At 47.1% G+C, this 22038-nt stretch overlaps 1 protein-coding gene across 3 annotated transcripts in view; it reads right to left on the bottom strand.

The window, feature by feature from the left end:
* NOS1 (nitric oxide synthase 1) overlaps positions 1-22038 on the bottom strand; it is a 185288-nt gene that overhangs the window by 47104 nt on the left and 116146 nt on the right. For all 3 annotated transcript variants that reach the window (XM_063144250.1, XM_063144248.1, XM_063144249.1), the window contains exons 4-5: positions 16200-16332; positions 4051-4188 (exon numbers count right to left, since the gene is read on the bottom strand). In XM_063144250.1, the coding sequence (XP_063000320.1) occupies positions 4051-4188; positions 16200-16332 (271 nt within the window). The remainder of the gene's footprint in view (positions 1-4050; positions 4189-16199; positions 16333-22038) is intronic.

Genomic DNA, 22038 nt, shown 5'->3' with positions numbered 1-22038 from the left:
AGTAGGGGTGAGCCCGTGCTGCAGCTAGCGCGGGCCGTCGCCCCAGTCTACACATGACACTCAATGGGGTAAGGGAAAGCCCTGTCGCGTTGGCCATTTTTTTAAAACTTAAAGGGGCCATGTGTGCAGGAGCGCACCAATGACAAGGTAGGTCTATTTTTTTTAATAAAAAAGGGTTCCCCGCTCCCCCTGCCCCGATTTTCCCCCCGCCATGTCCTATGCCCCCCTGTCCACCATGTCCGATCCCCCGCCTGCCCCCTCCGGCCACGATCTCCCTCCCTGGCTCCGCTCTCCCGCCGGGTCTGCTCCTTCCCCCCAGCCCCCATCTCTGCCCCCCAACCCGATGGGCACAGCACTCCTATGGAGCGCTGTTCCCAGTGCGCGGCTTCTCCCAGCTACTCGCGAGTAAGCCGCATAGCCGGGAAAAGCCATGGAACCGACTAGACCTTCCGCAGCCCCAGGCTGAGCCCCGGGCTGCAGAAATACCGGGCCACAACCAGTGCTGGTTATCCCAGGCCACGGTAGGGTTTAGCCCGGGCTGACCCCGGGATCCCCTGTGCATCATCTGGACACACAGGGGTGAGCCCGGGTATCAGCCTGGGCTAAACCCTCGTCTAGCAATGGCCTGTGTCTCCTTAAGAGTCCCACCTTCCTTCTTTTTACCTTCCCCTTTCCCAGTAATGTGCGGTTAGGCTGAAGACGTGGAGTGAGTAACGCTCTAGACACTTGTGGCTTAACACAACAGTTTACTAGTAAAGTAAAACAAGCAACTTAAAACTCAAGGTATTTATTCAATGGAGCTGAGTGATACGAACGCATTAAAAAGAAATAAGAGTTGCAAAAATGCAGGTTCTTTTACCCTAAGCTGCTTCTTTCTGCTCCTCCCATAAACTCTGATCTTGCCCTGGCCCTGGTCAGGTCTGGATCCTGGCTGGCTCTCTCACTCTTTTATATCCCCTTTCCCCAAAACAGAGAGTCAAGTTCCCACTTTGAGGAAATGAAACTTTACTGGAGAAATGAAACTTAACCAGGGAAGGAATCTTAACTGGAGAAATGAAACTTAACCAGGGAAGGAACCTTAACTGGAGAAATGAAACTTAACCAGGGAAGGAATCTTAACTGGAGAAATGAAACTTAACCAGGGAAGGAATCTTAACTGGAGAAATGAAACTTAACCAGGGAAGGAATCTTAACTGGAGAAATGAAACTTAACCAGGGAAGGAATCTTAACTGGAGAAATGAAACTTAACCAGGGAAGGAACCTTAACTGGAGAAATGAAACTTAACCAGGGAAGGAATCTTAACTGGAGAAATGAAACTTAACCAGGGAAGGAATCTTAACTGGAGAAATGAAACTTAACCAGGGAAGGAATCTTAACTGGAGAAATGAAACTTAACCAGGGAAGGAACCTTAACTGGAGAAATGAAACTACTCTTCTCAGGGATATCCCACCCACCCCCAGCCACAGGAAACTCCAGGCTTCTAAGACCTGCCTCTATTACCTTGCCCCCGTAGGGCTCAAACCTTCACACAGGGTTTACCCAGGTTGGGTGAATGGGAAACTGTGGTTTAATAAATCACAGGAGGGGCACTGAAGCTAGGTGCATGAAGTGAGGGAGTGTGAGGATGGGCCATAGGGGTTTATGAGACTGAGGCCACAGCTAGACCTAAGGTTTATCCTGGGATCATCCAGGGTTCGCCCCTGCCTGAGCACTGGATCCCCTGTGTGTCACCTAGATGAACAGGTTTGACCCCTGGACGATCCAGGGATAAACCTTAGGTCTAGCTATAGACTGAGATAATTATGGCATGAGTGAGCCGGAACTGAGTGGATTCCAAAGTGGACACCAAAGTCTAGACTCCAATAAGTATCTAAGTACATAAGACAAGTCTGGTTGAATCAGACCTAAGCTCTATCTAGGCCACCATCCTCTCTGCCACAGTGGCTAACCAGATCCCTACTGGAAGCCCACGAGCAGGACATGAGTGCCACACCCCCTCTCACCTATGTTCCCCTGCAACTGGTGCACATAGGCGCATACTGCCTCTGAACTGGACGTAGCATAGAGCCATCAGGACTAGAAGCCATTGATAGTCCATATTCTCCATGGATTTGGCTAATCCCCTTTTAAAACTCTCTAATTCCATGCAGCTAGGTTTGTGGCCATCAGCGCATCCTGTGTGAACAAATTCCAAAGTTTAATGATGCACTTATGTGAAGAAGGGCTTCCTTTTATCACTCCTGAATCACCCACCCTTCAGATTCACAGAGATAATTCTAGAGTCCACACTGTGCATAATTTTATGCACCTCTGTCATGTCCCTCCTCACTTGTCTTTTTCTTCTTCTTCTTCTAAATTAAGAAGGCCCAAATCTTATAACCTTTCCTCATAGGGGAATTGCTCCAGGTCCTTCACCATTTGGGATGCCTTTCTGTGCACCTTCCCCTCCTGCCAGCGTTTCAAGATCCTTCTTTGAGATGTGGTGACTAGAACTGTACACAGTACGCCAGATGTGGTCACACCCTAGATTTGTGTAAAGACATATCGGCAGTTTTGTTTTCAAGCCCTTTCTTAACATTTTCTAGCGCAGAATTTGCCTTTTTCGCAGCTGCTGCACCCTGGGTTGGTGCTTTCACAAATCTATTTGCTGCGCCCCCTATTTTCATTTTTTTTAAAAAAAGAAGAAAAGAACCTCCTTCATGTTAAATAAAAAGACGCCTTTAACATCATGTTTAGCTTGGGCCTATGCTCCTCAGTTCATTCATGCCTTTCCTCAACCTTACTGATATTCTACCAATCAATGCCACACGTGCGCTTCTGTGCATTGATTCAACTGCAAAAGAGCTGTCTTTTGCAACAGCGGTATCAAGATGTTTTGTGCATGAACTGCTTTTATAAGAGCATAGACAGTATCAGCAAAACACAGTACAAAGAGAACCCCGGTGCAAATTATATAGACATTTCCATTGAAACGACTCTTTCACAGGGATTGATCAATGCACGCCGTTACATCGGTAATGTGTGCTGCATGTGCGTGGGAAGAGATGGAAACAAATTTAAGAGGACTCAATGCTCCTGCAAAGACAGATGCTCCAATTCCACAATTGCATTTCAGAAATTCTGCTACTCAAACCAGATGTCAGGGGGGGTAGAACGCTTCACAAGCCCATGAAACAATAAAAGAAAGTGAATAGGGGAAAGCCATTCACTCCTTACTCTCAGGGTGGTGGCAGAGCCTGATTCCAAGCAATGGAAGGCAGCTGGATAATTTCCCACTTTTAATTTCCCACAATACCCCTGGGCCTGGCATCATCCTGGGGCATTGTGGGAAAGGATAGCTAGACCAGGCCTGGCCCACAGGTCTCTCTTGCCATTCTTGGCAGTAAAATGACAATAAGGATTAAAGGTGCAATCCTATGCATGTTTAGACAGAAAAAAGTCCTACATGTCCCAAATGCCCCAACTAGCCTTGCTAGTACAAAGCCCTAAACAACTTGGGACCAGAATACCTGAGAGAGCGCCTTCTCCCCTACCAACCTGCCTGGTCACTGAGGTCATCCGAGGGCTTGCTCCTGGTGTTTCCACATAGATCCATGCTCTGATTAGAGTCCACCAGGGGAAGAGCCTTCAGCGTGGTGGCTCCCCTCCTGTGGAATTCCCTGCCTCTGGAGGGCAGGCAGGTGCCAACTTTGTACTCCTTTCGGCGCCTCCTGAAAACATCATTATTCCAGGAAGCCTTTCTTTAATGTCCAGCCAGGAGTCACTGTATTTGCTTCTTTTATGATCTATTTTTAAGTGTTTTATTCTGTTTTTATTTTCATTTTATCTTGTACACCGCTCTGAAATTTTCAGTAGGGAGCGGTATATAAATATTGTAAATAATAATAATAATAAACATGCATAAGAACACACCTTAAATCACTAACAATTTCCTGCCCTTCCATCGCCCTGAAAATCAGCTGCCTGAGAAGCATTACCGGAATGCGAACCTGGGATGTGGCGAAATGCATGTGGAAAACGCCGGCCCGGTCCTGCCATTTCACTCACCATGGTACTCGTCAGATGCAAAGTGTCGTTGAGCACGGAGCCTGTCTCCCAGTTCCTCACTTTGGCAAAGCGTGGGCACTTCGAAGGGCTTCCGTTCACCAAATTCTTGGTCGGCGATTGCCGGTCTGAGGACGGCAGCTAGGTGGGTGGGGTTGAAAGGGGACACTGTATTAGACGGCTGCATTCCCACAAGTTAGAAAGAAGCTACAGAGGATCGATGGCGTCACTTAAGTTCTGAAGTTCCACTGAGCACAAAGCATTCAGCATTCCTACAATGTCATTTTTATATTTCCCAAATTTGAAGACTTTAAGACTGCAGAGATTAGCTTGAAAGCGGGGGTATAAATGTTTCCTGGAAGAGCTAGAGATGGAAGGGAACCACAGCTCAGTGAGACCATGCACTGCTTTGCACACAGAAGGTTGTATCTCCATCTTAGGTACGTAAGATGGACCTAGCTTTTACTGCTTTTAAATTATATATTGTTTTAACTTGGTTCATGGTTTAATTTGTTTTTAACTGTGCATATTTATTGTTTTATACTGTATGCTTTTATCTGTACTCCGCTCTGAGATCTTAATGATATAGGGCGGGATATAAACATATAAACAAAGCCCTATGAAGAGAGACTGAAAGAACTGGGCATGTTTAGCCTGGAGAAGAGAAGATGGAGGGGAAACATGATAGCACTCTTCAAATACTTAAAAGGTTGTCACACAGAGGAGGGCCAGGATCACTTCTCGATCCTCCCAGAGTGCAGGACACGGAATAACGGGCTCAAGTTAAAGAAAACCAGATTCCAGCTGGACATCAGGAAAAAATTCCTGACTGTTAGAGCAGTACGACAATGGAATCAGTTACCTAGGGAGGTTGTGGGCTCTCTCACACCAGAGGCCTTCAAGAGGCAGATGGACAAGCATCTGTCAGGGATGCTTTAGGGTGGATACCTGCATTGAGCAGGGGGTTGGACTCGATGGCCTTGTAGGCCCCTTCCAACTCTGCTATTCTATGATTCTATAAATAAATAAATAAATAAATAAATAAATAAATGTATAAATAAGGACATAAGAAGAGCCATTCTGGATCAGGCAATGGTCCAACATTCTGTTCACACAGCAGCCAACCAGCTGCCCGTGGGAAAAGTACCAGGGGCTTAGAAAGACTGTTGTCCGTCAGAATAGCTCTGCCTTCTCCCACTTGATGCCCTTCCGTTACAACGGTACAGCTCAGGATGAGCAGATTTTGTAAAATCCGTTCATCTATATTTCGAGGATTGTCAGGTGTCTTTCAGTCCGCCGTTGGTCATTGATGGAATCCGTCGATGGCCATTAACGGAATTGGATTTTTGTCAGTTTCCTGAATTTGTACAAATCCCCCCTTGCGCAAATGCGCAAATCCCCCCAATGCACATTGGCATGCTTTAACCTATGGGCAGATTTTAAAATAACTTGAATGTATTTTTCTGCAACTAAATTTGCGTGAAATTCTGAAAAGTGAAAAAACAAAACAGAACAATAAAAGTCTAAACTCATTTGATTCCATTGCGGCTACAACTTGGCAATCTTTGACAGTGGACTGAATGGTCCTATGAGGGACCCCTTTTTATGTTGCCCTGTTGGGTTCCTTCAGTTGTGCAGCACACAGCTAACACTCCTTCCTCGTCTCCACTGCCATTCCATGCTTTACAACTGCTTCAACATTCCTGATATGTTAGAGCAAAACAAATTTAAAAAGAGAGTCAGTGTGGACTAGTGGCTAAAGTGTTGGACTGGGAGTCGAGAGATCTGGGTTCTAGTCTCCACTCTGCCATGGAAACCCACTGGGTGACTTTGGGCCAGTCACAGACTCTCAGCCCAACCCACCTCACAGGGTTGTTGTTTTGAGGATAAAGTGGAAAGTTGCAGGATTATGTATGCAGCCTTGGGTTCCTTGGAGGAAAAAAGGCAGGCTATAAATGCAATAATAAATAAATAAATAACCACCACCACCAAATGTTTTGCCAACCCTGATAAAAGAAGACATACTCTGAGCATGCACAGTGTTTGCATTAAACTTGCTTAAATCCAAGCAGAAGGTCCCAGATTTGATCCCCTGCACCTCCAGTTAAAAGGATAATACTGCAGGTGAAGGAGAACGACTCTCTCTGCCTGTGACCCTGGAGAGACATTTCCAGCCAAAGTAGACCTTACTGGGCAAGATGGAGCTGGTATAAGGCAGCTTCCGCTTTAGCGGAGGGCCCGTAGCTCAGTGGTAGAGTGCCTACTTTGCAAGCAGAAGGACCAAGGTTCGATTCCAGACATGCACAGTTTAAAGGATCAGGTAGGTGATTGGAAAGGCATCTGCATGAGGCACTGGAGAGCAACAGACCATCAGAAGAGATAGATAAATCATCTGGTGATTTCCAAATCACGTGAGGTCCTGGTTCCTCTCTATTCGGCCCTGGTTAGGCCTCATCTAGAGTATTGCGTCCAGTTCTGGGCTCCACAATTCAAGAAGGATGCAGACAAGCTGGAGCGTGTTCAGAGGAGGGCAACCAGGAGGATCAGGGGTCTGGAAACAAAGCCCTATGAAGAGAGACTGAAAGAACTGAGCATGTTTAGCCTGGAGAAGAGAAGATTGAGGGGAGACATGAGAGCACTCTTCAAATACTTAAAAGGTTGTCACACAGAGGAGGGCCAGGATCTCTTCTCGATCCTCCCAGAGTGCAGGACACGGAATAATGGGCTCAACTTAAAGGAAGCCAGATTCCAGCTAGACATTAGGAAAAACTTCCTGACTGTTAGAGCAGTACGACAATAGAATCAGTTACCTAGGGAGGTTGTGAGCTCTCCCACGCTAGAGGCCTTCAAGAGGCAGCTGGACATCCATCTGTCAGGGATGCTTTAGGGTGGATTCCTGCATTGAGCAGGGGGTTGGACTCGATGGCCTTGTAGGCCCCTTCCAACTCTGCTCTTCGATGATTCTATGATTCTGGTCTTGTAGAACTGGCAGGATTCTAAGTCCTCCTACTGAAATGTGAAGCAGCAGACACTTGCTGTGCAATCCAGGAAGATGTTAGTCAGTAAAAAACATCACCACCTCTTCACACCTGAAGCACCTGTGAAGGCTTGGAGCTGTCCTCTAAGCCTAATTAGCCAAACAAAGCAATCCTATCAACGAAATGGAGGGTTTCCTGCCGTGGCCAACAGGCTTTTACTGGACTCCTCCTTCAGGGAGGGTCCTCTTGACCCAACTTCTGATGCGGCGCAGCCCGTCTCTGGGACTATCTCCCACCTCCTCTCAACTCTGCCTGCTTGACCCTGTGGCAGACTGTCAATTCCGGTGCTCCCTCCCGCTCCAACAAAGGCTGAGTTCCCAAGATGGAGGGAAGGGGACTGGGAAGACAGCCTCTGAACCTGGACCTCCTGTTCTATAAGCTCTTGGAAAGATTCCTCCTTTACTCCTGGAGAGTCTTGGGGAATTTCCTCCTGGACTCTCTGAGCTTCTTCTAGCTCTGCCTCCAAGTCTGACTCGGAATCAGAAACCAAACCAGGGAGCCTGGGCCCCGTCTTGACAAGATCGCATCTTAGTAGGTTCCTATTGGGTCCCAATTAACCTGTTCCTTGTCTCCTGACACCGCAGTAGGTGATGGCTGGGTCTCAGGGTCTACAACAGGCCTGGGGAGTGGGCAGCACTCCAGATGTTTTTGGACTGCAACCCCCATCATTCCTTACCCTTGGCTATCCTAGCTGGGTCTGATAGGAGTTGTAGTCCACAAACATCTAGAGGGCTAAGCGTTCCCACCCCTGGTCTACAACATGCACACACCTAGAATTGCACTCCAATTCTGAAACTCACAATTAGAAATCATATGGAGCTTGTTCATTTCGCTTTTGTGTTTTGTTTTGGTAACAGCAGTGTTTCTACCCTTAAGATCACTTGGACAGTCTAGGAACATAAGAAGAGCCCTGCTGGACCAGACCAAGGGTCCATCCAGTCCAGGACACACTGGCCAACCAGCTGCCAACCAGAGACCTACAAGGAGGACACGGTGCAACAGCACCCTCCCACCCAGATCTCATCTGAAAGGAAGGATCCTCAGGGTAAAAGGAATCAAAGCTTTTTTTTTTAATCTCCCCATTGTTGGTAGCATTAGTACTTTGAAAATCCTTATTCCTTAAGGGAGGCTTTTTCTTCACCCCATGGATTTGATCCTCTGGGGTTAGCAACTCTAAGGGTGGAGGTGGGAGAAATGGGAGTTCAGAGGCAGAGGAGTATGTGGAACAACGCGGTTAAGGAAAGGAGGATAAAAAGAAGAAGAAAGCTGGCAATTCCGGGGAGGGGACTAGTTTAATAGCAGCTTAAAAAGAAGGAAAGATTTTAGCAGCCCTGACATGGAAAGAAATTAAGCCCTCAATGCAAATGGCTATAAAGTTGCTTACAGGAGCAGAGCAGGGAACGTGGAAGTGCAACTCAGGTGAGATGGTCCAATGTGCCAAGGGACCTTCTATAAAGTCCGAGAGAGGCTGTTCTCAACCTGGTACCCTCCATATGCGTTGGATTATGGGGTGGCCACGTGTCCTCTTTTACAGTCCTCTATTTAAAGCGCTGCCAGAAGACTGCCCTCTATTTCGAAGGAATCTTCTATTTCAGCGGTGCAGACCCTCTCTCAGCCCAAGGGCAACATTCCATTTTGGAGAAACTCTCAGGGTTTCAGTGGTGGGAGGGGCCGCACGCAGGCAAAAGGGGGTGGAGCCAACCCCCCCCCCCAGCACATTTTAGCTTAAGGCTCTTGCTGCCAGTAACTAAGCTTTAGAACAGGTGTTTCATCTGTTTAGGATTCGGGGGAAACGGTGCAAAAGCCGGGAAATCATCTATTTTAGTTATTTACTTGAAACATTTCTTGGCCGCCTTTCAGGGCGGAAGCGCCCCCCCCCACACCCATTCATCTTAAACACAAAGTAGCTCTGGAATCCTTGTGGGTAATTAAAATGGTGGGTGGCTCAGAGCTGTTGCCAGTGTGAATAATCCATAGCAGGCAACATCCACATTCACTCACCCATCCCGCTGCAGTCCGAAGCCTTTCCGGCTGAGCAAATGTGGATGGAATCGCGTCGGCCTGATGTTGCCTGCTATGGAATATTCACACCAGCCATGGGGATGCCTGCCAGGAGGACCTGGTGGTGAAGAAGGGGGGGGGGGGCTTCTAGAGGGTACATGCTGCAGGGGGACAGGATGGATTCTCCCCAAACCTGACCTTATTGCTTTGAATTCATGGTCTTGTTTTGTGGTTCCGTTGCAGTTCTTTTGTAGTTCTCTTGTGTATTTCTGATTGTATAGTTTTCGCAAGCCACTTTTGGCAGATTGCGATAGAAAAGCAAGATCCAAATGAATAAATAACAAGGGTTATTTATAAATAGGCCACTGGGATTTTGCATGAGGACATCCTGCTTTGGAGATACAGGCGGAGAGGGGGGTGGGGGTGGAGAGATAAAGAAAGAAAGAAAAAAGGAGTAAGGAAGGAAGGAAGGAAGGAAGAACGGCAAGATGCACATTAATAAATAAATAAATAAATAACCACAGGGTTATTTATAAATAGCCCACTGGGATTTTGCATGAGAATATTCTGCTTTGGAGATAGGTAAATAGATGATAGGTAGACAGGTAGGTAGGTAACATTCTCCCTCCCACCATGTGTACACAGAACTGCAGCCAATCACACAGTGTTCTCTCTGGACACTGTGTTCCAGAGACAGGCGCCATTTCTCTGTTGCGTGGTCCGCCCGGCAATCCATTCCAACTTCCCGTGCACGAGACGAGAAAAGCATCCTGTAGGGATGGATTAATGTTTGGCTTCTCTCACGTTCTCGTTTTTCCCATCTTAAGTTTATTTCATCCCATTTCCGCATCAATTTACGACTTCTTAAAAAAAAAAAAAAAAACTGCCCAAAAATTCATATGCATTTTTGTGTGTGCATTTTCCTAATATGTGCAGATGTGTACACGTTTGCCTAATGTACACATTTGCGTACGCGTCTTGTTTAATATATGCATTTTTGTATGCACTTGCCTAATATTTTGTGCAAGCCCTTTCCCCCAATATCATGTTTTGTGCATTTTTCACACATTTTGGTATACACTTTCCCCAAATACGTGCATTTTACATGCACTTTCTCCTAACATACACAGTCATGTACACATTTTATTTATTTTTGTTTCGAAAAACTGCATAAGAACATAAGAAGAGCCCTACTAGATCAGACCGAGTCCATCTAGTCCAGCACTCTGTTCTCACAGTGGCCAACCAGCCATTGGCTAGGGATGAACAAGCAGGACATGGTGCAACAGCACCCTCCCACCCATGTTCCCCAGCAACTGGTGTATACAGGCTTACTGCCTCTGATACTGGAGGTAGCACATAACCACCAGAGTTAGTAGCCATGGATAGCCTTCTCCTCCAGGAATTGATCCAACCCCCTTTTAAAGCCATCCAAATTGGTGACCACCACTACATCTTGTGGTAGTGAATTCCATAGTTTAACTCTGCACTGTGTGAAGAAGTCCCTTCTTTTCTCTGTCCGGAATCTCCTACCCATCAGCTTCATGGGATGACCCTCATTGGGTTCTAGAATTATGGGAGAGGGATAAAAAATCTCACCCTATCCACCTTCTCCACACCATGCATAATTCTGAACACCTCTATCATGTCTCCCTTTTGCCTCCTTTTCTCCAAGCTGAACAACCCCAGCTGTTGTGCGAATACTGATGGATAGCTGCATTCCAGTTCCTATACCGAATATAGAAGCATGAATTCTTTTTCAAATGCGAACCAAACACATTTTTGCCCCCACCCTGGTGGGTTTCCGAGTTTGCTATGATCAAAACCACTGCTTTGTTGTTAAACCTAACAAAGAGCTTCAAGTTGCAGGCTGATGTTCCCCATGTGAACTTTTCCCCTCAAGGGTGGAGAAGCCAGACTCCCCCCCCTCCTAAAACATTGTTTTAGGCTTTTTCACGGTTTTTTCTGATCTTTATATAGTGCAGCTTGGCACAGACACGGGTTTCCACGTGAGCTGCTGGTCCAGCAAGAGAAATGTCTGCATCCAGAGAGCGGCCTTGCAGAGCACAGGAATCAAGGAGGAGTTTAAAAGAAGAAGAGAACAAAAGGTAAAGCAAGTTAAGGACTTGCAAAGTCAAAAGGATTTTCTAGAGGAGGAAAGATGCTAGTTTCTTGCAACTAAACAAAAAAACACCAAGAGTGTCTTGGCACTTTAAAGACTTGAGACTCAGATCCGGGATCTGCCTTCGTCCAGATCCACTTCCCTTGAGAGGAAGAGCTCACAGAAAGTCTCTCCACTTCTGCCAGTTCAGCTGATGCAGCTTAGGGACGCATGAGAATGTCATTTTTGCTGGCAAAACATGCCAGCACGCCCCATTCGATGCCCTGAACGCTAGCGCGAGCTGAAACTTTTTGCAAATTGTTAATTTTTTTTTTTTGCAAATTGTGTTTGTCTCATTCTCAGTTCGATTTGTGAAAATGTCCTAAATTGTCCAAATTACTTCAGTAGATTAACACTGCCCTGAAGAAATATGCGCAAATTTTGAAAAATTTGAGCAAATTTTGGGAGGTTGCACAAATCCTTAACTACAGTTACCTGATTCATGCAAAACTCCCATTCAGTCACTGCTCAATTTGTGCAAAACTCCCATTAAGAACTTAAGTAGAGCCCAAATGGATCAGGCCAAGGGTCCATCTTGTCCAGCACTCTGGTCACACAGTGACCAGCCAGCCAGCGGCCAGGGATGAACAAACAGGATATGGTACAACAGCACCCTCCCACCCATGTTCCCCAGCAACTGGTGCACACAGGCTTATTGCCTCAAATACTGGAGGTAGCACACAACCATCAGGGCTAGTAGCCATGGACAGCCTTCGCCTCCAGGAATTTATCCAACCCCCTTTTAAAGCCATTCAAATTGGTGGCCATTACTACATTCTTGTGGTAGTGAGTTCCATAACTTAACTATGTGCTGTGTTAAGAAGTACTTCCTTTTATTTGTCCTGGATCACCCACCAACTAGCTTCATGGGTTGTCCCCTGGTTCTGGTATTTTGAGAGAGGGAGAAAAATATCTCCCTATCCACATTCTCCACACCATGCATCATTTTGTACACCTCTATCATGTCTCCCCTTAGCCTCCTTTTTTCCAAGCTAAACAATCCCGGCTCTTGTAAAATGCCCTCATACGGAAGGTTTACATTCACGTAAAGCGAGCGGCGATTGCAAATGCGAAAGGGAATTGTGATCTCGAACACTGCTTGTTCACCCATCCCTTCCAGTTTAAATCTGGATTGCACCCATTACAGGTTTGTTATGCCATATTGAAACCCCCGGGCTCATTGAAGGAAGCTAAGTGGTGGAAGACTCAGGAGAGATAACAGGAAGTGTGACTTCACACAGTGCATCATCTAATGATGGAATTCGCTACCACAAGGTGTAATCGTGGCCACGGATTTAGATGGCTTTAAAAGTGGGTTAGACAAATTCATCAAAGAAAAGGTTGTCAATGACTACCTGTCCTAATCTTTATGTTCTGTCTCCAGTATCAGAGGCGGTATGACTGTGTGCACCAGTTGCTGGGGAACATGGGTGGGAGGATTCTACTCATGTCCAACTTGGGAGCTTTGGCCTTATCTAGCATGGCTCTTATATTCGACAGCAGAGGTGGATAGAAGGTAGTTCATAGAATCATAGAATAGCAGAGTTGGAAGGGGCCTACAAGGCCATCGAGTCCAACCCCCTGCTCAATGAAGGAATCCACCCTAAAGTATCCCTGACAGATGGCTGTCCAGCTGCCTCTTGAAGGTCTCTAGTGTGGGAGAGCCCACAACCTCCCTAGGGAACTGGTTCCATTGTCGTACTGCTCTAACAGTCAGGAAGTTTTTCCTGATGTCCAGCTGGAATCTGGCTTCCTTTAACTTGAGCCCATTATTCCGTGTCCTGCACTCTGGGAGGATGAAGAAGGGATCCTGGCCCTCCTCTGTGTGACAACCTTTCAAGTATTTGAAGAGTGCTATCATGTCTCCCCTCCATCTTATCTTCTCCAGGCTAAACATGCCCAGTTCTTTCAGTCTCTCTTCATAGGGCTTTGTTTCCAGATCCCTGATCATCCTGGTTGCCCTCCTCTGAACACGCTCCAGCTTGTCTGCGTCCTTCTTGAATTACGGAGCCCAGAACTGGATGCAATACTCTAGATGAGGCCTAACCAGGGCCGAATAGAGAGGAACCAGTACCTCACGTGATTTGGAAGCTATACTTCTATTAATGCAGCCCCAAATAGCATTTGCCTTTCTTGCAGCCATACCGCACTACTGGCTCATATTCAGCTTGTGATCTGCAACAATTCCAAGATCCTTCTCGTTTGTAGTATTGCTGAGCCAAGTATCCCCCATCTTGTAACTGTGCCTTTGGTTTCTAATTCCTAGATGTAGAACTTGGCATTTATCCCTATTAAATTTCATTCTGTTGTTTTCAGCCCAGCACTCCAGCCTATCAAGATCACTTTGAAGTTTGTTTCTGTCTTCCAGGGTATTAGCTATCCCACCCAATTTTGTGTCATCTGCAAATTTGATAAGCGTTCCCTGCATCTCCAGACATCTCCAGATATCTGGAAATTTCAACTCACAGAAGCCCTTGCCAGTAGGGCCACTGGTGAGGAATTCTGGGAGTTGAAGTACAAAATGTCTGGAGATCTACTTTTGGCCCACCCCAGCTATAAAGTGCTTCAGCAACTTCCTGAGTCAAGGAGTAGGCTGCCTCCTGTATCTTCCTCCATGAGAACTGGATGTTCTGCAAAAAGGGTGTGATGGATTACACGGAAAACCTGCTTCCCCCCCACCTCGTTCCCAATTTGACCTTGTTATTTTTAGTGGCTGTTTTTAGGCGTTCTCACCCAAGGTAAACTAGATGGATTAGTTTCTACCTTGTTTCTATCTCTTTTGTAGCCACGTAGCTATTGCACCCACATCTTGCCTGTGGGCTTCCTATAGCCACCACGTTAGCCACTTGTGGGAAACTGGAGATCAAGCAAGAGACGCCTTTGGTCTGATCCGGCATGGCTCTTCTTGTATTCTTACAGTCTTGTAAATCAGGGTTTCATAGGGTGACCATATGGAAAGGAGGACAGGGTGTCCTGTATCTTTAACTGTTACATAGAAAAAGGAATTTCAGTAGGTGTTATTTGTATGCATGCAGCACATGGTGAAATTCCTTCTCCATCACAACAGTTAAAGCTGCAGGAGCCTTGCCCTCTTTTGTATCTGGTCAGAAAACTCTTTCAGCCCGAGGGGAAAATGCCACTTTGGAGAAGCTCTTGATGGACACATTCCAGTGGTGCGTGGGGGTCAAAGGTAAAAGTCAGTGGGCCCCCCAAAGGCCCCAATACTAGCATAATTTAGCTTAAAGCTCTTTCTGCCCATAACGAAGGCTCAGGATGGGGGCATTTCAACCTTTTAGGCTAGAGGAAAATGGCACCAAAGGTAGGAAGGCACCGAATGATCTGTGATGGGGAAAAGGTCTGGGCTGGGGGAAGGGTGTGTGTCCATCTGGATCAGGATTACAGGCAGGCTGGACTTGGCCCATGGGTCTACGGTTCCAGACCCCTGCCATAGAGTGTCACTGTGTGCAATTCAAAATGGCGGCATGCAGGCCCAGCAGCGCAGCATCTAGCTGCGGGTTGGGGTCAGTGCTGTTGGGCCCTGCTGGAGCTCTGAGGGCTGATTGGTTGCCCAAGAGGGCTGGGCACCAACGCCAGGACTGCTACACTGATCTATACATGCAGCAGAATGAGGTAATACATTTCTGAGGAAATAGAATGCCGCCTTTCCTCAGGCAAGTGCCCAACAGCTGTCCGCACCTCTCCAAGGCTCAGGCTTACTGAGCAGCAGTGGCGGCCATTTTAAATTCCCCACAATGCTCTAGAGCAACGATACACCAGGGAATTGTGGGTAGGGATGGGAGAGCACTGACAACATCCCTGTCCATTGAGGATAGGGCTGTTGTAAACGCTCCACTGTTTCTTCGGAGGCCCAGGCAACGTGGAGAATCTCGCGTGCATCTTACAGCTTTGCTTTAAAGCAGTTGTGAGTGCTCCGGTAAATGGCTGGGTGGGAACAAATAGGATCAGAGTCGTGGCATGTGTATGGAGGGGTTTTAAATACCCCCCTCCACCCAGCACAATCCTGGAAAAAACCCTTCCTCCCACAGCTGCTATTCTTCCTCGTAGGGAAGCTCTCGATGGTGCCAAGATGAGGATTTCTAACTCAGAACACAGCTATGAATTCCAAAACGCTTCTGAACCGTCGTTCCAGCTCTGACCACAGGGGGCACTGCTGTACTCTGCACTACGTGGCATCGAGGCGTACAATAGAAACTAATCCATCACAACCACACATACAATAAGGGCTGTATACCTTGTGTGGGAACGCCTCAAGGAACAGCCACCAAATGGAAACAAGAGCAGATTGGAAGAGGAAGAGAGAGAGAGAAAGAGAGAGAGAGAGAGAGAGAGAGAGAAAGGGCTTTTCTGCGTAATCCATCACACGCTTTTTGCACAGCACACAGTTCCCAGGGAAGAAGATGCATGGATCAGCCTAGTGTTTGACTCAGGAAGTCAACATCAGAACATCACAAGAGCTCCTCTGGATCTGACCAAGGGTCCATCTAGTCCAGCGTTGTGTTCACACAGTGGCCAAGCCAACTCTGGGGCCATTCCCAGTTCAGTGGCTCTGTGGGAGGATGCTATGCCCCCAAATAGCATCCTTCCACGGGCATCGTTGCAGGAAGAAAGGGCTGTCCTTTAGCAAAGAGGACTAAAGGGGACTCAGGGACAATCCTTAGGGTTTTTCCCCCCCTCTGCCCTCCCTGTTCCCTTTTCCTCATGTGTTGTATCTTTTTAGATTGTAAGCCAGTAGGCATGGACTGCGTTGTTTTACTGGATGCTTGTAATCCGCTCTGGGAACCTTTCTGGATGAGGAGCGGAATCAAAATACTTCAATATGTGGCTGAAATGCTTGTGGGCTGTTTGACAAGTAACACATTAAGTCCAGTTGTGCACTGTCTGAGAAGAGGGTCACACGTCCTCCCACCCACCCACCTCTTCGCATCATCTACCTGGCCCTTTTCCGAAGGGGTGTTGCTCACGACGGCGGGGGCATCGGTCTTCCCCCACAGATCACTGAAGATTCGGTCGTTCTCCATTCCTGCTGGCAAAGATTTCGGCGACTTCCGGTCCACTTCCCGGACACTGGAGGAGGTGGAAAAAACACAACAACTAATCAATCAAACGATAGCTAGCCTCTATGCAAGCAGAGGTCATCAAGAGATCACTGAGCAGGGAAAGCCAAAAAAATTGCTGCGGTTATTGTTCCTCATTGGAAGGCCCTCGTGCGTTTAGGAGAGATCATTCCAACAGACCTCCCCTCCTGGATCTAATTACAAAACGGGGTTCCTCAACCTATTTGGGTCAGTTGGCACATTTGGAATTGCAAGGCAGCGTCGTGGGTGCTGTCACAAAATGGCTACGACGAGGAGCTTGCCCGTTCCCAAAAGGGCGGCCAGGGCGGGTCAGAAAACGCTCATTTCCCCCCCAGAAGGCAAACTGGTGAGGCCCAAAGAGAAGCAACTGGCCCTAGAACTTACGTTCAAGACCAAGGTGAGGATCTGAGCTCCAAAGCGCAAAACCACTCTTTTGAACGCAAATAAAGATGGGCACTGGAGGGCAGCCTTTTGCTTTGCAGCGTGCTGGCCTCCCAGTTTTTTTTTTTTTTAATTATTATTTTTTAAAAGAAAATCTGTAAAAAATAAAACAAAAATCAGGAAAGGCAGGTGGGCTCCAAGACAAGTGTCCGTGGGAACATTGGTAGGAACCACTTTGGAGACCCCAGAACTACAACCACAGTAATCTTCACCCAGCTTTGCATATGGATTCCATGTTTGCATGTGCACAGAACAGCCTTGGCAATCACGACATGCAACACGCGACCTTCCCCACATGTTCCGTGGAGGCAGCAGATCTGTGAGAACCTCCACAGAAGGGAGATGCCTGTGCCAGGCTATTCCTTTGCCAGGCACCATGCTCTGCCCTGCCCTGACCACAATCCATCCATCCATCCATCCATCCATCCATCCATCCATCCATCCGAACACAGGAATCTGCCTTATACTGAGTCAGACCCTTGGTCCATCTATCCCAGTGTTGTTGACACTGACTGGCAGCAGCTCTCCAGGGTTTCAGCCAGGAGTCTTTCCCTGTTTGAGATGGTGATGATCCAACCTTCTGCGTGCAAAGCATGTGCCTCTACCACTGGGTTTTGGCCCCACCTATGCAACCGCGAGCAAGATACACAGCACCGTGGGACACAGGCCGTACAGGCCACACTTCCCCTCTGAAAGTTCCTTCCAATCGTCTTTCTTCCTATTCAAGATCGGGGCAGATCTGCCCTGGATCTTTGATCAAAACTAACCTGGTTTTGAGGTCCGGAACATCAAGAAGGAGCAGGTGTCCTGCAGAGGTCTTAGCTTGCTGGGATCCCTCAGCCAACCAAAAGGAGTCCAAAGCTTTTTAAAAACATGAATTCACTTTAGGGTAGGGGTGGGATGAAAAACCAGGGAGGAGGCTTGGCCCAACGGCAAGCCAACAGCCATGAATCACCATGAGCTAAAACAATGGGAATTTCATAACACAAACATAAATCCTAAAGGAAAAAGAAAATACCAGGAAGTGAAAACCCTTGAAATAATAATTATTTGGGGATGAGGCGGAGCTGTAAATTCACGGGTTCTAAAGAGCAGGAGATATGAACGGCGGGTAGCGCAACTGCATAGATTCTTTCAGCAGCCTGATAAGCCAACAGGTCTTCTTGGCTTTTCTGGGCCGTCGGCAGCAAGGAAGGATGAACTGATCTGTCCATTTCAGTTTCTAATTTTTCCAACCTTCCGTTCGTTACATCCCGTTTTGGCATCACTTTGCAATTTATTCATTTTTTTACGCTGTCATGGAAAATGCGCTTTAATCCACCATTTTCACCGATACGCATTATTCTTTACGTTACGTTCTCTGATGCACACATTTTGTGTGTGTGTGCACTTTCCCCAAACGTAAGTATTTTTGTGTGCATTTTCTGGTTGGAGAACTGCACACGGAAAAGTGTGAATATCGAAGTATAACACCCTAGCACACGCCCAAAAGGTTTGCTAAACAAACCCTGGTTATATGGCCCCAATAGATGCCACTTGCAAAGAAATAACTATCATACAGCAAAAAATAAAAATAAAAATTGAGTGATGAATCCTCACCCCCACCAAAACACGTCCCCGTTGCTATTTTTCCCAAACTGGTTTTAGCTGGAGAAGGGAATCGTTGCAAACCAGCAAGTGTGGGATGGGTTCAGCCCCTTCCCTTTCCCCCGCCACACCATCACTTTAAATCACCCCAAACTGCCTTTGACCTGCTATGCCTGAAGACGCAGGTCTTGTGGCCACTGGCCCTGGGTGTCAGATCCTGACCTCCCAGTACTGAGGCTCAAGTTTCCGTAAAGCTTTCCTTGCCTTAATTTCAATAACTGGCTTTCAGCCTTTACAGTCACGATAACGATCAGCAGAGAACAGATTCCAAGGTAGTTCTTCAACCAGGATCAGTTGAAGGCTTAAACGGACTCGGGTCCAGCATGCAGAAGAAGTCCAAACGAGTGTATAGTTCCATCAAAGAAGCAAGACGAGGATGCTTTTCAGGTTAGAAATCCCTGGCCATTTATTTATTTATTGAATTTATATACCACCCCATAGCCGAAGCTCTCTGGGTGGTTTTGGAGTTGTAGTCCAAAATATCTGGACCAGGTTGCTCATCCCTGGTGTAGATCTTGGCTGAGATAGATGGATGGGTGGTCTGACTTAGTAGAAAGCCACATCCTATGTTTCCATGCGAAGGAGCTAGTACTTTTACTCTCCTCCTGCACATGAAAAATTGAGGCATAGGGCAGTGGCACGTTTGTGGTCACCCACTGAGTTGCTGGACACAGATTATTGGATTAATTGGACCTTTGCTGTGAGTCAACGGGGGGAAATTTCATGTTTTAACGCCGTCTCCACATGTGATTGGACTACAGCTCCCAACATCCTGACTGACTGGGGATTAGTGGAATTTTAAGATGCTTTTAAAATATTTTTAGGATGTTTTTAACAATGTATATTATGTTTTAATTGAGTATTCTGTATTTTATCGTTTGTTGTTGTTCCCTGCCTCGATCAGAATGGAGAGGCGGGTAAGAAATAACAACAACAACAACAACAACAACAACAATAATAATAATGGGACTTGCAATCCAAGACTATCTGGGGACCCCAAGGTTGGGAAACACCGCAAAGGTGCTGCTGGGGCAGGACCCTGGAGCAGAAGTTCAGAACTTACTCAGCAGAAGGAGCAGGAGGGTCCCTCCATCACGGCAGGGTTCATTTATTTATCATATTTATACCCTGCTTCTCAGCCAAAAAAGGCTCTCGGAGCGGCTTACAATCAGCACAAAAGACAGTCCCTGCCCTTAGGCTTACAGTCTAATAAAGACATGACACACAAGGAAAAGGAGTCCAGGAGGGAAGAGGGAAAGAAAGAGAGAGAGAGAGAGATTAAGTGGACCGGCAACAGGGCTGATGGGATTGTCCTGCTTCTCAAGGAGGGGATTTTAACTGGAGAAGGCCCTGATGTTTCCTCTGCCTGCTCCTGTCCCCTTGCTCTTTCTTCCTCTTTTTGGGTTGTGCCCATGGCCATCCAAAGAGGAGGGCAGTCCTCCCATGAAACCATTAAACCCAGAGTCTACAATGACCAAACTCCATGTCACTCATGGGTCGTGATGTCACATGCACTCAGTGGCGCCGCTAGGACCAAAACCACGGGGTTGGCGTGGTTTGGTCGTGGCTGGACGGTTAAAAACGTAATTTGAGTGGCGCTGAACTAATCAGATGTTGCCTTGAGCGGGGGGGGGGGGGGCGCAGGGAGCGGGTGCAGCTAATGAGGGCGTTGGGGCACCGAGATCAATGCAGAAATGGGAAATACCAGAATTTTGAGCGGACACGTGAGAAGGAGACACGGGCCAGAAGAAGACTCACCTGCTCATGCCTCCCTAGATCTGGAAGACAGAGATGCTTACAATTGTAACAGCTAGGAAAAGAGCTGCCGGAACTTCAAACAGTGCTGCTAGCCACATCCTAGGATCAGCCGGCGGCTATATTGCCCTGGCTACCCGCTTGGCTTGGCTGAGGACAGTTGCAGCTGCTAGCAGGCACACCGAAAACATGACCCAAACCAGCTCTTAAGTTCCCATTTTGGCAATACTGCAGTGTGTGGAATATTGCCAGAATGCTTCCATGCAGTGCACCCCTCCGGTATTTTCTCAACCTCCCCTTCCAGAAGATTGGGGAACTGGTAGAAACCACGTTCCAGGTATGTGATAGAACAAGACTCCCAAACCTGCCGGAGGTTACACTTCTAACTGAACGGCTTATCTTCCGTCTTTTAAAAAGAGGAAATGGCCTCGTTCTTTTATGTTTTTAATGCTTTTATGTTGCTATAAAATGGCCTTGATCAGATAGTGTGTGTGTGTGTGTGTGTGTGTGTGTGTGTGTGTGTAAAAGGAAAGCAGAACTCCACCCACAGTTAAAACTCTAGCCAAGGACAACACACCCCAGACTTAAGATAACTGCACAATAATGGTTCCACACTGTGTCGGTAACAGCATGAGAACATGGGAGTCCGTGTGACCAAGAACAGCTGAAGCAAGACGCGCTTTCCGCAAACAGGGGAGTTTTCAAGTCTTGGCTGGAAGCGGACACTCACCAGGGGCACTTGTGGGACATGTGAAACATTCACAGTGCTACTGAGCACGTGCAAGACATGGCACTCTCAGCGCACTGAAGGACTCTAATGAATTCTGCAGACGTCACAGGGATTCGGAAGGAGGGGGGTAGGAAAAAAAGGACGCACCTCCAGGGAAATCAATGGGTTGGATCCACACTTGGAGAAATAACTTAAGTATGACTTTAAGTATGACTTAAGCCTGGATACAACCCAAAGTCTGAATCCAGATCCAACCTAGGGTGACATTATGAAAAGGAGGACCTCTACATCTTTAACAATTGTATAGAAAGGGAAATTCAGCAGGTGTCATTGGTATGCATGCAGCACCTGGTGAAATCCTTTTCATCACAACAGTTAAAGCTGCAGGAGTCCTGCCCTCTTTTGTGTCTGGTCACTCTAGTATGTCTCCTGCAGCTTTATCTGTTGTGATAAAGAGGGGATTTCACCAGGTGCTGCATGCATACAAATGGCACCTGCTGAAATTCCCTTTTCTATAGAACTGTTAACAATACAGGAGCCCTGTCCTCCTTTTCATATGGTCACCCTAATCCAATCCAAAGGTGTTTCTGTGTGTATACACCCACCCAATGAAATGTTAGGAAAGCCAAAAAGAAAAGTGAATGCACATGTCTACACATCATCCATTGAGGACAAACCATAAAAGGAAGCCTTACGCATAAATTTGCCTTTACTCCAAGTCAAACTATGCATCTACCGTGATCAGTCCTGGTTTGCTCAGGGCGTAGGCAGAGGCCTTTCCTGCCCTAAACCGAGTTCCTTTAACTTCAGGTATGGGATTCCTGGACCTGGGACCCTTAGCCTGAAGGGTGCCTCAGAGCGGTACTAGCCAAGGCTGGCAAGCGAGTCCTAACTCAGTGATGTGTAAGTGGCAGTTAGGGTAGCCACTTACACATCACTATAAAAAGAGGAAATGCATCACTAAAAAAAAGAGGACAAAGGAGGACACAGATTTGCAGATGCTGATTTTATATGTATAGTCGAGAAGGTAAGAAGAGCCACGCTGCATCAGACTAAGGGTCCATCTAGTCCAGGATTCTGTCCACACAGTGGCCAAACAACTCCACAAACAGAACACGAGTG

The sequence above is a fragment of the Elgaria multicarinata genome, chromosome 18 (genome assembly GCF_023053635.1).
Source record: "Elgaria multicarinata webbii isolate HBS135686 ecotype San Diego chromosome 18, rElgMul1.1.pri, whole genome shotgun sequence".
NCBI classification, from domain to species: domain Eukaryota; kingdom Metazoa; phylum Chordata; class Lepidosauria; order Squamata; family Anguidae; genus Elgaria; species Elgaria multicarinata.
This window is presented reverse-complemented; position numbering and strand designations above follow the sequence as displayed.